The sequence below is a fragment of the Megascapheus bottae genome, chromosome 6 (assembly GCF_031878675.1).
Source record: "Megascapheus bottae isolate mThoBot1 chromosome 6, mThoBot2.hap1, whole genome shotgun sequence".
Taxonomy (NCBI): domain Eukaryota; kingdom Metazoa; phylum Chordata; class Mammalia; order Rodentia; family Geomyidae; genus Megascapheus; species Megascapheus bottae.
The window spans coordinates 21756312-21771006 of record NC_143514.1 but is presented as its reverse complement, the minus strand read 5'-3'; the positions used below and the strand labels follow the sequence as shown (position 1 = coordinate 21771006).

The window sequence follows — 14695 nt, the reverse complement described above, 5'->3', positions numbered from 1 at the left end:
TTTCAGGATTCAGTTTCTGTCACTATAGTTGATGTTACAGTAACACTGTAAATGAACTTATTAAAGATACTTACTGTGCTGCCCCTTCCCTGAGGAGATTGTCATTATTAAGTAGTAGCCGAACATCTGAGGAAGAAAACATTGGGATGTTGAGTTTAGAACAAATCTGACAGATTTTAGATTACTAGATTTTAAATTTCAAGATCTGAGCCAGGTGATGGTGGCTCACATCTGTAATCCTAACTACTTAGGAGGCTGAAATTTAAGGCTCACAGTTCAATGCCAGCCCAGGCTAACAAGTCCCTTTTCTGGGGCTTGAACTCTGGGTCTAAGCTCCTTTTGTTCAAGGGTAGCAGTCTACTACATCCAGCTTTTTCTGTGATTAATTGGAGATAGAAGTCTCATGGACTTCCCAGCTCAGACTCTTTTCCAAATGCAATACTCAGATCCCAGCTTCCTGAGTGGGTAGGGTTACAGGCATAAATGAACTCAGTCTGGGCGCTGTCCCTGAGCTCTTCAGCTCAAGGCTGCCCTACCCTTGAGCTAAGCCCCACTTCCCATTTTCTAGAGGTTAACTGGATATAAGATTCTTAGGTCCTTTTGTGCCCGGGCTGGTTTTGAACCTTAATCCTCAGATCTCAGCCTCCTGGCGTGAGACATGGCGGCACCAGCAACCACCAGAGGCCACTTCCGTGGCCAACTTTTATCTCTAATTAACCTCCAGAAAACTGGAAGAGGTGCTGTGGGTCAAAGAGTCAGAGTGGTAGAATTCTAACATTGAGCACAAGACCTCAGGGACAGCGCCAGGTCCTGATTTCAAGCCCCATGACCAACCTACCCCACACCCCCAAATAATCACAATTTGAAGGATTAGTCTACAGAAATTGTATATGTACAAATATTCCAAGAATATCAAATCACAAATGCTAGTATGTATATAGATTTGTACCTAACTACTAAGTTTTAATAATTCAACAATTCAAAGAACTGCAAATGCTCACTCCAATGGTGCACATCTGTAATTCATTTATGAGGTTGAGACAGGAACGTCTCAAGTTCAAGGCCAGAGCAAACTGTACAGTAAGACCTTACCTCAAAATAAATAAAGATAGCAAATGTAATTGAAGGTTGTAAATATACTAGAATTGTGATTCCCAAATTAGCTATGGTTTAGAATTATCTGATAAAGAACTTGATGTGAAACAGATTATCAAATTCCACCCGAGATTTAACAAATGAAAAATCTGAGGGAATAATAAAACTGAATCTGTAAATTAATGCTTCCAAGAAACAGTCAGCCCCATTGGTCCTAGTATGGAACTTTTTTGTTTTTGTTTTGGTGCCAATACTGGTACTTGAACTCAGGGTGTGGGCACTATCTCTTGATATTGTTCTACTACTTGAGCTATAGTTCCACTTCTAGCGTTTTTAGGGAAAAGATGGTTCATTGGAGATAAGTCTTATAGACTTTCCTGCTTGGGCAGGCTTCCAACTGCAATCCTTACATCTCAGCTTCTTACATAGCTAGGATTACAGATGTGAGCTAGTATGAAACTTATTGTGTGAAAGTTCTAAAGAATTAAAGCTGATACAATATTGAAGTCATAAAAGTGAGTTAAAATTGCTTATACATATTTTTATATTAAACTGTAATTTTTTCCCTCACCTAAGATAGGTATCCTAATTTATGGGTAAGAAGCTTGCATTTGACTCAGAAATCAGTCCTTCATTTAAGGATTAAGCAAGGTGACCTTGCCAAGTTATTATTTTTTTCAATCTCTATGTTTGCTTGAGTTCTTTCTTTCATTCGTTTTGTTTGTTTGTTTTGCCAATCTGGGGCTTGAACTCAGGGCCTGGGCACTATCTTTGGGCTTTCTCAAGGCTAGCACTCTATCACTTGAGCCACAGCACCACTTACAGCTTTTCTGTATATGTGGTACCAAGGAATCAAACCCAGGGCTAGGATCCTGAATGCTAGCTAGGCAAGCACTCTTATCACCAGGCTATACCTCTGGCCTCTGCTTGAGTTGTTTGTTTTTTATATCAATATCAGGAGTGGAAGTCAGGGCCTTACACCTTTGCTGGACTTTTCCCTCTAGCTTTTTACTGGTTGATTGGGAGATGAGTTGAAGATTTGATCCTTAGATCTCAGCTTCCTGAGTAGCTAGGATTAGCCATTAGGACTTTGTTCAATCTCTGTAAATGCTAATTTCTTTTGCTATAGTTATAACATCTGAATAAAGAGATTAAAAAATACCCAAGCATAGTGACATATGCTTATAATCCTAGCATAGATAGAAAGATCTCAAATTTGAGGCCAAATATGAATTTACAGGTTACATACTGAGACATTATCAAAAAAAAAAAAAAAGATAAAAATAAAACAAGAAACATCCAAGGGAAAAGATAAGAGAGCGTGCACACTCAAAGGTTTTAAATGACTTAATACTAATCTTTACTCACCATTGAATACTTCATTAAATTCCCCTGGTGGTGCATGGGTGATGAATTTAGCAGCTATGCGTACCTAAAGAAAAATAAAATTTACACTAAGTATACTGTGAAGAGTAATATACAGTTGGGTATAGTAGCACATGACTGATCTGTAAGACCAGTACTAGAGTGGTGGAGACAGTAAAATCTTTTTGAGCTTGAGGCCAGCTTGAGATACATGCATAACAAGATTTTGTCTCAAATCCAAAAAACTCAATAGCAATAATAAAAGTTTTATATAAAGGAAGAAATGGACTTTGAAAGTCTTCTAATATGTCTTGAAAAAGAATTCCTAACCTTTACAATATTTTTTTAAAGAAAATTCTTAAGAGTTCTACAGTTTATAAATCTCTAGATTGGCCTATAAAACATCCCAAAAGCTGATCCTATCAATATGGGTGTATTTTGATTTTAGAATATGTGTACTATTTTAATCAATTTGAACTTTTCTTTAAAAAGTTGAATTATCAGTTTGGGGTCAGACTCAAAAAAGGAGAAAGCTACAATCCTCCTGAATATTTACGCAAAGCCAAAAATAATGTGATTTAAAAATTAAAGGAGCAAAACCATGTGATCATTACAATTCTTGCTGGGGGAAAAAAATGACACAAGTTAACACTTATCCCTCCTAGTATTGGGTAGAAACAGAATAAACTTTCTTGACTTCAATTAAGGGACCAAAATTCTCTGTAAAAAACTCATTATCCTCTTCCTGCCCTCTATATCAATTCTCCCTCTGTGGAACAACTGTTATAAATCTTTTATTTTTATTTTTTTGCCATGTTATACTTTGGGAAGAATTTTTACCTATATTGTTCAGTTCAGTGTTATACTCAGCTTATTTTGCTGTACAGGTAATTTTGACTGTCCTATTTTCAAATTTTTTGTTATTTCCTTTTAGTGTATAAAATAATCCTATGAGGATATGAACTATACTTGTTTGGAACTCCTGACTTTTCCTGCTCAGTTTACCTTCACATCATGTCTTCAGTAGTTCTAGGGGAATGAAGACTTACTGCTGCTGATCAAAACAGATGAACTGTTTATCTCTGAGTAAACTTAAAGGCCACTGGCTAAATAGGATATTACAAAGCCTTTCATTTGAGAACAAAAGCTATTTTTTTGAAGTTTACTCTAAATAGGAAGAGAAGAATCTAGGTAAGTGGTCCACCATTTACCTATCAATTCTCTAATTTATCTACCTTAGTTTGTTCTGGGTACTTTCCTTCTTACTCCTTCAACTGATAGGAGTCCCTCCAGAAGGGCCTCTATTTGACATTTACAATTGGTCTCTCAAGGAAGTTCTAATATACAGTCAGAGAAATGACATTAAAAACTTCCTAATATTTGCTGTAATAACAAATACAAAGACGTTAAACTCACTGATGTAGAGGAAAAAGATATATCTACAAGATGAGGTAAACCCTCCTTTCAGATAGGCATCCTCTGTTAACTTCCTCATTTCCTCTCAACAATTTTAAGTTCTTGATCAAATTGAATCAGGACAAAATCTAAGACAAAAAAAATGACTCTCAAGAGTCTTGTAAAATAAAACTGGAAGCTAGTCAGTACTAGCACTTTAGAAGACAAAGCAGCAAGAGTTTGAGTTAAGAGGCCAGCAAAGTTGAATACAGCAAGATACGCTCTGAAAAATAAACATAAAGCTGAAGAGAGGTTAAAAAATGGTATTTAACAACTTTAACATCCCTAGGTTAATACAAATGATCTGTTACTTCATCCTTACTATAAAAAGAACAAAAAGAGCTGAGGGTTTGGCATGTACAAAGACCTAGCTTTAATCCCTAGCAGCACAAACACAAAAGGTACTCTATAACCAACTTTTCTTTGAAGGAAGGCTTATGACTGATAGAGCATGCAGAATAGAAAACACAGGCTCTAACAGTCCCTTGTCAGCATATTAGCAAACTAGATACATATTTTGAAACATTTCTAACTTTTCTTCATCCTGAGTTTCCTCATTGTAAACCTATCCTGAAAGAATTTCATTGAGATCTAAAAAAAATTCTCTTAGCTTCTAATTTTTAAACAGCTGGAAGGTAGGGATGGGAATGTAGCTCTGTGGCAAAGCACTTGATTAATATATAAGAAGCTTTCAGTTCAGTTCCCCAGCATTTAAAAACAACGAAAATGAAAACACCAAGAAAACACCTAAATAAACCAAAACCAAAAAGTAAATTTGGTATGTGAACTACTGTAGAATTTATAACTTAAGTAGAATGCTTGCCAATCATGATGAGGTGTTTGAGTTTAATCCTTACTACTACCATTCTATATGTAATTGTATATGTGTGTATTCATTTATATGCATATCTCCACATTTACTTACTTTTTCTTTTATGAAAGAAATAGTAATTCTTGCTTAAAAGTAATACAGATTGCCTGTGTATAAAAGTTAATTTAAAAAGGGGAGAAGGGGTGACATTGATCAAGATGTATTATATTCATAAACTGCTTTGTTTCAAGGCAACTCCTTTGAACATCTACTTAAAAAATAAATAAACAATGTGAATTAATGCACTTCCTATCTGGCAAATATCATGTAACCCTTCTATTAATTACAATAAAAATATGAATAAATAAATAAACAGAATGCCAACATACTTTGCTCTTAATTTTTTAAAATATAGAAGGGGGACATGAACATAAACTAAGTGAAATCAAAACAGAAAACTACCAGGTCACAGAAGCTAAATAACCAAAAGAGGTAACATTTTAAAAATATTAACAGCAACAAGAACGGCTTTTTAAAGTTATTTCTTAATTGAGAGCTTGCCTTATTCATTTCATAGCTACATAGTGCTTTTGTGTGTGTGTGTGTGTGTGTGTGTGTGTGTGTGTGTGTGTGTGTGTGTGTGTGTGTGTGTGGTGTGTGTACCAGTAATAGGACTTGAACTTAGAGCCTGGGCACTATCCCTTAGTTTTTTTGCTTAAACTGGTGCTCTAACACCAAGCCACAGCTCGTCTGGTTTTGTTTTGTTTTCATTTTTTTTCTAGTCTGCTCTTTTTTTGGTAGTGAACTGGAGATAAGAGTCTCATAAACTAGTAAGTTGGAAGAGATTCAAATCAGTGAAAAGATTACATAAGCCATATTTTTGGTGTTTAGGATCTCAAATGTATGCAATACTACCAGATAGGAATTTTGGAGGGGAACAGTTGGAACTAGGTCAAGAAATTAAGGAAAAGAACACATCAACCCCTTGAGATTAAGATGTCAGAGAACATGGAACACTGGTGGCTCATGCCTACTATCCTAGCTACTCAGGAGGCTGAGATATGAGGATCGCAGTTCAAAGCCTGCCTAGGCACTTAAGTCCGTGAAACTCATCTCCAATTAACCACTAGAAAACTGGAGGTGGCTCTGTGGATCAAGGGATATGGCAGTAGCCTTCAGCTGAAGAGCTCAGGGACAACACCCAGGCACAGAGTTGAAGCCCCAGGGCCCATCAAAAACAAAAAAGTTTCACAAACTTCCCTGGCTTCGAACTATGATCCTGAGATCTCAGCCTTCTGAATAGCTCAGATTACAGAGGTAAGCCACTGGTGCATAATGCTTTATGCTTCACAATAAAAGGTTGATAAACTGGCTAAAAAGGGGATATATTGGGAAAAAAAAGTAAACTAAAAACTCACTTCCGTGTGGGTGTGTGTATGTTCACGCTTGCCATGCCTGTACTGGGACTTCAACATCTTCTTAATTTTGACAGATATGATCGAAGAGTCAGTGTCCCTGTACTTCAATCAATATCAATATACTCTACGTTCTCTAAGGATTGTATCATTTAATAATTTGGCATGTGTGTTTCCAAATTTTCCCATAAATCTAATGCCAACATGATAGGTAAGTAGTAGTCTCATGATATTTAAATTTGCATTTTCCTATTATAAATGAAACATGTTTATATGTAAATTATGCTTATATTTTAATTTCCATGAGTTTCCTAATCACATCTTTTATTTAAAAAATTGTTTTTAGGAACTGTTTACATATCTGTATCTTCCCCATACATAAATCATTGTTTCTGGGGGAGGAGAGTGAGGAGGGGGGAGCTTGAACCAAGGGCCTCATATTCTTACTTGGCTTTTTCACTCATAGCTGGCATTCTACCACTTGAGCACTCATCTACTTCTTTTTGCTGATTAGTTGGAGATAAGAGTGTCTGGATTTTGTCTCCACAAGCTAGCTTCAAATCTTAATCCTTTGATATCAGCCTCCAGAGAAACTAGGATTACAGGTATAAACCTCTAGCACCTAGCTTCACTTCTACTTTATAAGGAAAAAAAGGCAAGCTTCAAGTGTTTGTGATAAGAGAATTATTAGGTAGTAGTATTTGAGTTCTGGTTCAAGTGCTGAAAAAAGTAATCCCAATGCATCTGGGATTATTTAAGAATATCAAGAAGAAGAGAAATATCCAATTGTAGGAGGCAATATATCTCCCAGGTTTTAAATGAAACTGAGGAGATTTAAAAATTTAAGGGTAAAATACAAAATTATTAAAAAAACAATGTACGTATCTACAGTAAGGAATCCTAAAACATACGGTCATACATAGTAAAGAATCTCATGTTATTTCCTAGGAGCTATTAAAACGATGGATTACTTGGTATTAGATAAACATTTGGCAATTTTGAGTATTGCTTTATGCATGTTTAAAACAAAATACCATAAAAATGACTTAAAGTAAAACAACACATAATGTTATGCCTGCTCTATGGCCTACAAGGAAGGTCCTTCATAATTTGGCATACTGTCTAGATCTCCAAAAGAATTCCGGGAGCACAGTAGAGAGGTCAACAAACTGCTAATATAAAAGTCAGCTTATATATTTTTTAGGACTTTACTGGAAACGTTTTTTGTCCTAAATAACAACAAATGAGTACAACTGTGTTCCAATAAACACTTTACTTTGGGGGCTGGGAATGTGGCTTAGTGCTTGCCTAGTATGCATAAAGACTTGAGTTCAATTCTTTAGTACCACATAAACATACAAAGCCAGAAGTAGTGTTATGGCTCAAGTGGTACAGTGCTCACCTTGAGCAAAAGAAGCTCAGGGACAGTGCCTAGCCCTTAAGTTCACGCCCCAGGACTGGCAAAAAACAAAACAAAACTTTACATACTAAAATGTGTATTTCATGTAATCTTCACAGCATCAAAATTCTTTCATTCTGAGGTTTCTGATCATTCAAAAACATTAGCTCAGAGGTTTTTCTATAAAAGCAGGTTGGCAGCCAGATGCCAGTAGTTCATACCTATAATCCTAGCTATTCAGGAGCCTAAGATCTGATGATGGTAGTTCCAAGTCAGCCTGGGCAGAAAGTCCATGAGACTCATCTCCAATTAACCACCTAAAAAGCTAGAAGTGAAATTGTGGCTCAAGTGGTAGAGCCTAACCTTGAATGGAAAAAGTCAAGGGACAGTGCCAGGCCCTGAGTTCAAGTCCCAGCACATAAGGAGAGCAAGAAAAGTAGGTTGGCAGATTAGATTTAGTTCAGAAGTCATAGTTTGCTAACTCCTGACAGAGAGAGTAATAGCTTGCCAAGGCCACATAATTGGAGTTAGAATTAGAATTTAGAAATTCAACTATACCATGCATATACCAAGAAGTAAAATTACAGAGTAATGATCACCCTGAGTGTGTCACATGGATTTGGCTTTGAGAGTTTTTTTAAACCAAAAATTAAGTCAAAGCTGCTCTTTTGAAAGAAGCAGTTGTCACAAAGTTGGGAGACTAGGAAAAATCATGAGTAAATTTGAAAGTCAAGACTCACGCTAAAAAGTGGGTCAAAAATATAATCATAGTTGTACACAATCTGTGGTTCACAATACAATTTCAGCTGAAAGGTGGAGATCATCAACACTGACACCTCTAATCCCAGCTACTTAGGAGATTGAGATCTGAGGATCATGGTTCAAAGCCAGCCCAAGCAAGAAAGTCCATGAGACTCTTATTGCCAATTAATCACCAGAAAAACAGGAGATGGTCCTGTGACTAAAAGTGGTAGAGTGCTAACAGTGAGCAAAAAAGCTCAGGGACAGCACCCAGGCCTTGAGTTCAAGCCCTATGACTAACAACAACAACAAAAGAATGATATTTGAGATCAACCCAGGAAAAAAAGTTGTTCCTGCCACCACATCCCAAACAATAAAGAAGCATGGTGGCAGGTGCCTGTGATTTGGGCCACAGAAAGGCATATTTAGCGGTCCAGGTTGTCCACGGCAAAAGAACCCAGAGATCCTATCTGAGAAGAAAAAGAATAAATTGGGAGCCGAAACTCAAAATGCTAGAACATGTGTATAGCAAGTGTAAGGCCCTGAGTTCGAAAGCGAGTACTGCCAAAAAGAAAAAAGAAATTTGTTCTAATATAAATGAAGATGTGCTATTCTTCAGTAACAGTGCTTTACCCAGTTATTCTCAAGGTTGAGATAAGGAAGAAAGAAGAAGGCAGGTATCTTCCATAGAAGAAAGCCATGATAGTGCCCATGTACATGACATAGCGGTTTCATTTAAAAACCAAATGCTGATTAAAAACAAAACAAAACTTGTTCACAGGCTGGGAATGTGGCTTAGTAGTAGAGTGCTTGCCTAGCATGCATGAAGTCCTGGGTTCGATTCCTCGGTACCACATAAGCAAACAAACAAAAAGCCAGAAGTGGCACTGTGGCTCAAGTGGCATAGTGCTAGACTTGAGCAAAAGAAGCTTAGGGACAGTGGTCAGGCCCTGAGTTCAAGCCCAGTGACTGGCAAAAATAAAAATAAAATTAAAACAAATTTGTCTCCATTTCATAAATACTTTCACTACCAATTTTCCCCCTCTTTCAGAGTTCTCTGTATTTATTTGTAGTAGTTACACACAATTTTTAAAATTATATCATGTACTTCTAAATACATTCCCCAAATATTTATTATGTTGTAATTTGCATTTTACAGACTGGCAAAGTCTCAGGCACTAAGCAATTGTCTGAACTGGGACCATACAACAGAGAACAGATGGACAATATAATTAGGAAATAAAGGTGGAGATCACTGTGACTACAGAATATTAAAACAAATAATCTTATTACTGTTAACATTTTGATGATAAAGTTTTCTTGTAAATGCAATCTTAGGTGGTTTGTAGGGGTAATCTGTTTGGAAATGAACTGTCAAGAAAAGTGCTACACCCTAATTGGGACTGTCTTTAACCAATTATTGTAACTTGCCAATGAAATATAACATCTCCAACAGGACTTGCTGAACATTCTGAGAAATGGGTCATTTAATTCCCTGTGGATTCTCCTTAGAGCCAGGGTAGAAGACAGTGGTGGTGGCCTCCAAGGTGCAGACAGAACAAGGAAATGTGAGAACAACAATCTTTTCTGCCAAATTGAAATATCTACACCTTGTAGTAAATCATTCTATACTGCAACTGTAATTATGATGTGTTGTTTGTAACCAGCCAGTCATGTGAAGGGTATGAGTCCTTACCAATAAAGTTAAAGAATATACCCTCCCCCACTTTGAGTGAGAACTTTCCACTGACTTTACCAGTCTCCTCCAAATGTAACCTTCAGCAGTCTGTTCCAAAAGTCAGTAGTGATGATAAACTCCCTTTGAAAGTGGGAACTTCTTAAGAGGCCTGAGGTGCCTGGCTGGGGCTCACTTGGCTTCTGGAGATGCTGTAGCAAACTTCTAAGAAGTATTTTCTTTTCTTTTTTCGGCCAGTCCTGGGCCATGAACTTGAGGCCTGAGCACTGTCCTTGGGCTTTCTCAAGGCTAGAGCTGTACCACTGGAGTCATAGCACCATTTTCAGCTTTTTTCCCCCCCTATATATGTGGTCTTCGTGCATGCTAGGCAAGCACTTTCTAGTCCAAATTCACGGCCTCTAAGAAGTATTTTCATAGCATTTCTACTACTATGAAAGCATCCTCTGTACGCATACCTATGTTGCCTGTACATTTATCATAATACCTACAATGTAACTACTGCTCAAAATTTAGGAGATAGCCAATTTTTTTAAGATTATTACAAAAAGCTACAGCAAAATGGAAAAACAAAGGCTCTGAGGAGCCAGGAATTTGGCCTAGTAGTAGAGTGCTTGCTTAGCATGAATGAAGACTTGGGTTTGATTCCTCACACATCCATCCATCCATACATACATCCATCCATCCATCCATACATACATATATACATGCATGCATACACACATACATAGGAAAACTGAAAGTGGTGCTATGGCTCAAGTGGTAGAGCACTAGCCTTGAGGAAAGCCCAAGGAGAGTGCTCAGATCCTGAGATCAGTCCCCAAGACTGGCAAAAAAAAAAAAGTGGGGGGGAGGGGAGAGAATCTGAATTTGGACTCTTGGTTGTACTTTAGTGATAATGGGGTTTCAATACAGAGCCTCAAGTAAGTGGTAGAGTACTTGAACCTCTAGGTTTTTTTGCCTTATCTTTTTATCTTCCAGAAATGGTTTCAAACTTTTACCATTTTACAGAATGTGTCACAATTATTTTTTCTTTCTGAGGAATCGTCATTGTATTTTATGTCCTTCAGTACAGTCCTATATAAAAAAACTTACTTAGGAATAAAATTTACTACATTCAGAAACAAAGCAAAAAAGAAAAAAAGAAAAGAAAGAACTCAGTTTAATTTTTCTTTTTCAAGTATTCCAATTTAATTTCTAATTCTCTAAAGACCAAGATAGATGAGGGAGGGAAATGGGGACCAAGGCATGAGAAAAGGTATCAATGTTTGTGAAGCAATGCACTTCCTATCTGGTGAATATAATGTAACCCTTTTATTAATTACCATTTTTAAAAAAAGACCAAGATAGAAGGAAATCATTCTTTTTGATTCTGGACTCTCCTAATAGACACATTTGAAATCGTAAGTGTTCAAACTAAGTGATACATCTAAGTCATCAATTATTAAACGGATTACACCTGTAATCCCAGCTACTCACGGGGCTGAGATTTGAGGATCACCACTCAAAGCCAGCCCAGACAGAAAAGTCTGTGAGACATATGTCCAATGAAATACGCAGAAAAAGGTGGAAGAATCACTGTGGCTTAAATGGTCCAGTGTTATTCTTGAGCACAAAGAAGCTAGGGGACAATGACCAAGCCCTGAATGAAGCCCTAGCACCAGCAAAAAATAAAAATAAAGAAATAAGAACCTCTTGAAATATTTTAATGTTTCAACTTTTAATACAGGGTTTCTTTATTAGATTTTGAACAAGCTCATTAAACTTTGTTGGGGCGGTGTGATCTAATTTTCTCTACCTTAGAAAAAACTATGATTCATCTATAGATGTTAAGTGATCTTCCCTGAATTACACAAGCCACTAAACTACACAGCTGGAAAGTGCAAATCTTCTAACCTTCAAAACTGTTTTCCTCACTCATAGTATATGAACAACACAGTATGGTTAATTAAAAATAAATAAAGCTGATTGTCAATGGCTCTATTCCTGTAATTTTAGCTACTCAGGAAGCTAAGACAGAGATGTTGGTTTGAAGACAACCAGAGCCAAAAGGTTGGAGACAGTCCATTTACAGAATGACAAGCAAAGAGCTTGTTGAAGAAATGACTCAAGTGGTAGAACACCAGCTATTTGAACATGCCCAGGGATACTCAAGGATCGGAGTTCAAACTATGACAGTACTAAAAAGAAAAAAAAAATCAAACAAATCTAGGGTCTGAATTTTATGACTCATTATAGTACTGTCTTGCATTAAGGCTAGGCTTAGTAAAGATGTTTTCTGCAAGAAATTATGGCATACCTATATTCTTAACAAGAATCCATCCCTGCTTGGTTTTCTATTCTATCCAAGATTTTATAACCCATTGTATGAACAGGATAACAAAGCAAACGAAAAGCAAGTGAAGATAAGGAATGATAACGTGAATGGTAATTTATTCTTGGATGGAAAATGGACATAATAAATAAGTTTCAGGGTTTATTTCATTTTACAAGTGTGATATGTAAGTTAAAGATGTATACATAATTAAGGAAGTCCACACTAAAAGTGTAAATATTTTCATGAGCTCAGTTAGCACCTTCAAATTCTAGTCATTTACAACAGTTTCTACATTTCTATTATTTTGATAGATCTATTTCTCAAAACCTTCCTTACCGATAATATCAAAGAACTAAACTGTAAAGCATATACATCCAACTCACAGTTAAGGCATTTCTGAAGTTGTGCACAATGATGTTTGAATCCTCTCTACATTTATTTTTAAAAAGCTGACTCATGAAATAAAAGGAAACAGATAAGACAAATATGTTCAACTCACATTTTAAAAGCTTCCTTGTTAAAGAGTATTTTGGTCTTGCTAACCATTTAGAAGAATCTACAAAGTACCTAGAAAAATAGGGCTTATTCTGAGAAATTCAACTGTATACTAGAGCATTTATTTCTTCTTCTTGTTACACTCTTCACTTCCTGATTTAAACAGCTCATCACGACCATTTCAGATAACAAAGGAGAAGTGAAAAAACCCAACTTCCTCTTCATAAAATATTAAAAATTTAAAAGCTCGGTGCTAGTGGCTCATGCCTGTAATCTTAGCTATTCAGGAGGCTAAGATCTGAGAATCAGAGTTTGAAGCCAGCCCAGGCAGCAAACTCTGTGAGACTCTTGCCTCCAATTAAAGACCAAGAAAGCCAAAACTAGGAGCCATAACTCAATTGGTACAGCACTAGCCTTGAGCCAAAGAAGCTCAGAGATACTGCCTAGGCCATGAGTTCAAGCCCCAGGATGAGCACAAAAAGTTAAGCTAAAAACTTTAGCCAAGGCCTGGAGTTTGGCCTAGTGGTAGAGTGCTTGCCTAGCATGCATGAAGACCCAGGTTCAATTCCTTGGTACCACATACACAGGAAAAAAAAGGCCAGTAGCAGTGGTGATGTGGCTTAAGTGGTAAAGTGCTTGCCTTGAGAAGCCCAAGGACAGTGCTCAGGCCCTGAGCTCAAGCCCAGCAGTGGCAAAAACAACAACAACAACAACAAACCTTTAGCCAGTCACACCCCCAGTGAATTGGCTGCATTTCTTTGGGTGGTGAGGAGTTTGGCCTAGTAGTAGTGTTTGCCTAGCAAGCATGAAGACCCAGGTTCAATTCCTCAGTACCATGTATATAGAAAAAAATTGGAAGTGGTGCTGTGGTTCAAGTGGTAGAGCTCTATCCTTCAGAAAGCCCAAGGACAGTGCTCAGACTCTGAGTTCAAGCTCCAGGACTGGGGGTAGGAGGGGACTTTAGCCGGATGTTGGTGACTCATGCCTGTAATCCTAGCTACTCAGGAAGCTGAGATCTGAGGGTTGTGGTTTAAAGCTAGCCCAGGCACTGGAGTCCATGAGATTCTTATCTCCAATTAACCACCAGAAAACTGAAAACTGAAAGTGGTACTGAGGCTCAAGGGATAAATCCGTAGCCTTGAGCTGAAGAGCATAAGAGACCATAATCACCAAATTTACCTAGGGGTTTATGGCTTTTAGATACTATAAACATCTGGAAAGTTTAGATTTCCTCCCCCCAAAATTCAAAATACAAATTAAGTTACAAAATATTTTGATGTTAAACATTAGTAATAGAGCCTCCAGTATAAACATTTTATAGGATTAACAGTCTCATTTAACTGTTACTTACGGTCTATGAATCCTAAAATATTCATACCAACAACTCTTAAACTTTCTCAATTCTTTAGTTAAAACAGATTTGAAAGGTTAGAGGGAAAAAAGATAGATATAAAGCTAAAGGAGAACTCATTCTTACAAAGTTAACAGGTCCAAAGTGAGATCTGAGAATTTTTTTTTTACCCCCAGAGATATCTAAATAGAATTTATCTGTAAGTATAAGACACTACAGAATTTTAGTAATCTCAAATCATATGGATTTTATAATGTTAACTATAACTATCCACACTAAGAGACAATATGGCTAATCTAAAACCTCCTTGTTAAACATGAAAGGAAGGTATCTGTACTTTTTGGCATTTACTAATCATGGTTTGCTTATTAAATCACTACTAAAATTAAGCATCCTAGGCCAGGAGCTTGGCCTAGTGGTAGAGTGCTTGCCTCACATGCATGAAAACCTGGGTTCAATTCCTCAGTACCACATACATAGAAAAAGGCCAGAGTTCTCACATTGAGAAAGCCCAAAGACAGTGCTCAGGCCTTGAGTTCAAGCTCCAGGACTAGCCAA

At 37.0% G+C, this 14695-nt stretch overlaps 1 protein-coding gene across 1 annotated transcript in view; it reads right to left on the bottom strand.

The window, feature by feature from the left end:
- Nucleotides 1–14695, bottom strand: part of Capza1 (capping actin protein of muscle Z-line subunit alpha 1) — a 35940-nt gene that overhangs the window by 19159 nt on the left and 2086 nt on the right. Inside the window, exons 2-3 of the mRNA XM_090334440.1 lie at nucleotides 2464–2527; nucleotides 75–126 (exon numbers count right to left, since the gene is read on the bottom strand). Coding sequence (XP_090190566.1) covers nucleotides 75–126; nucleotides 2464–2527 — 116 coding nt within the window. The remainder of the gene's footprint in view (nucleotides 1–74; nucleotides 127–2463; nucleotides 2528–14695) is intronic.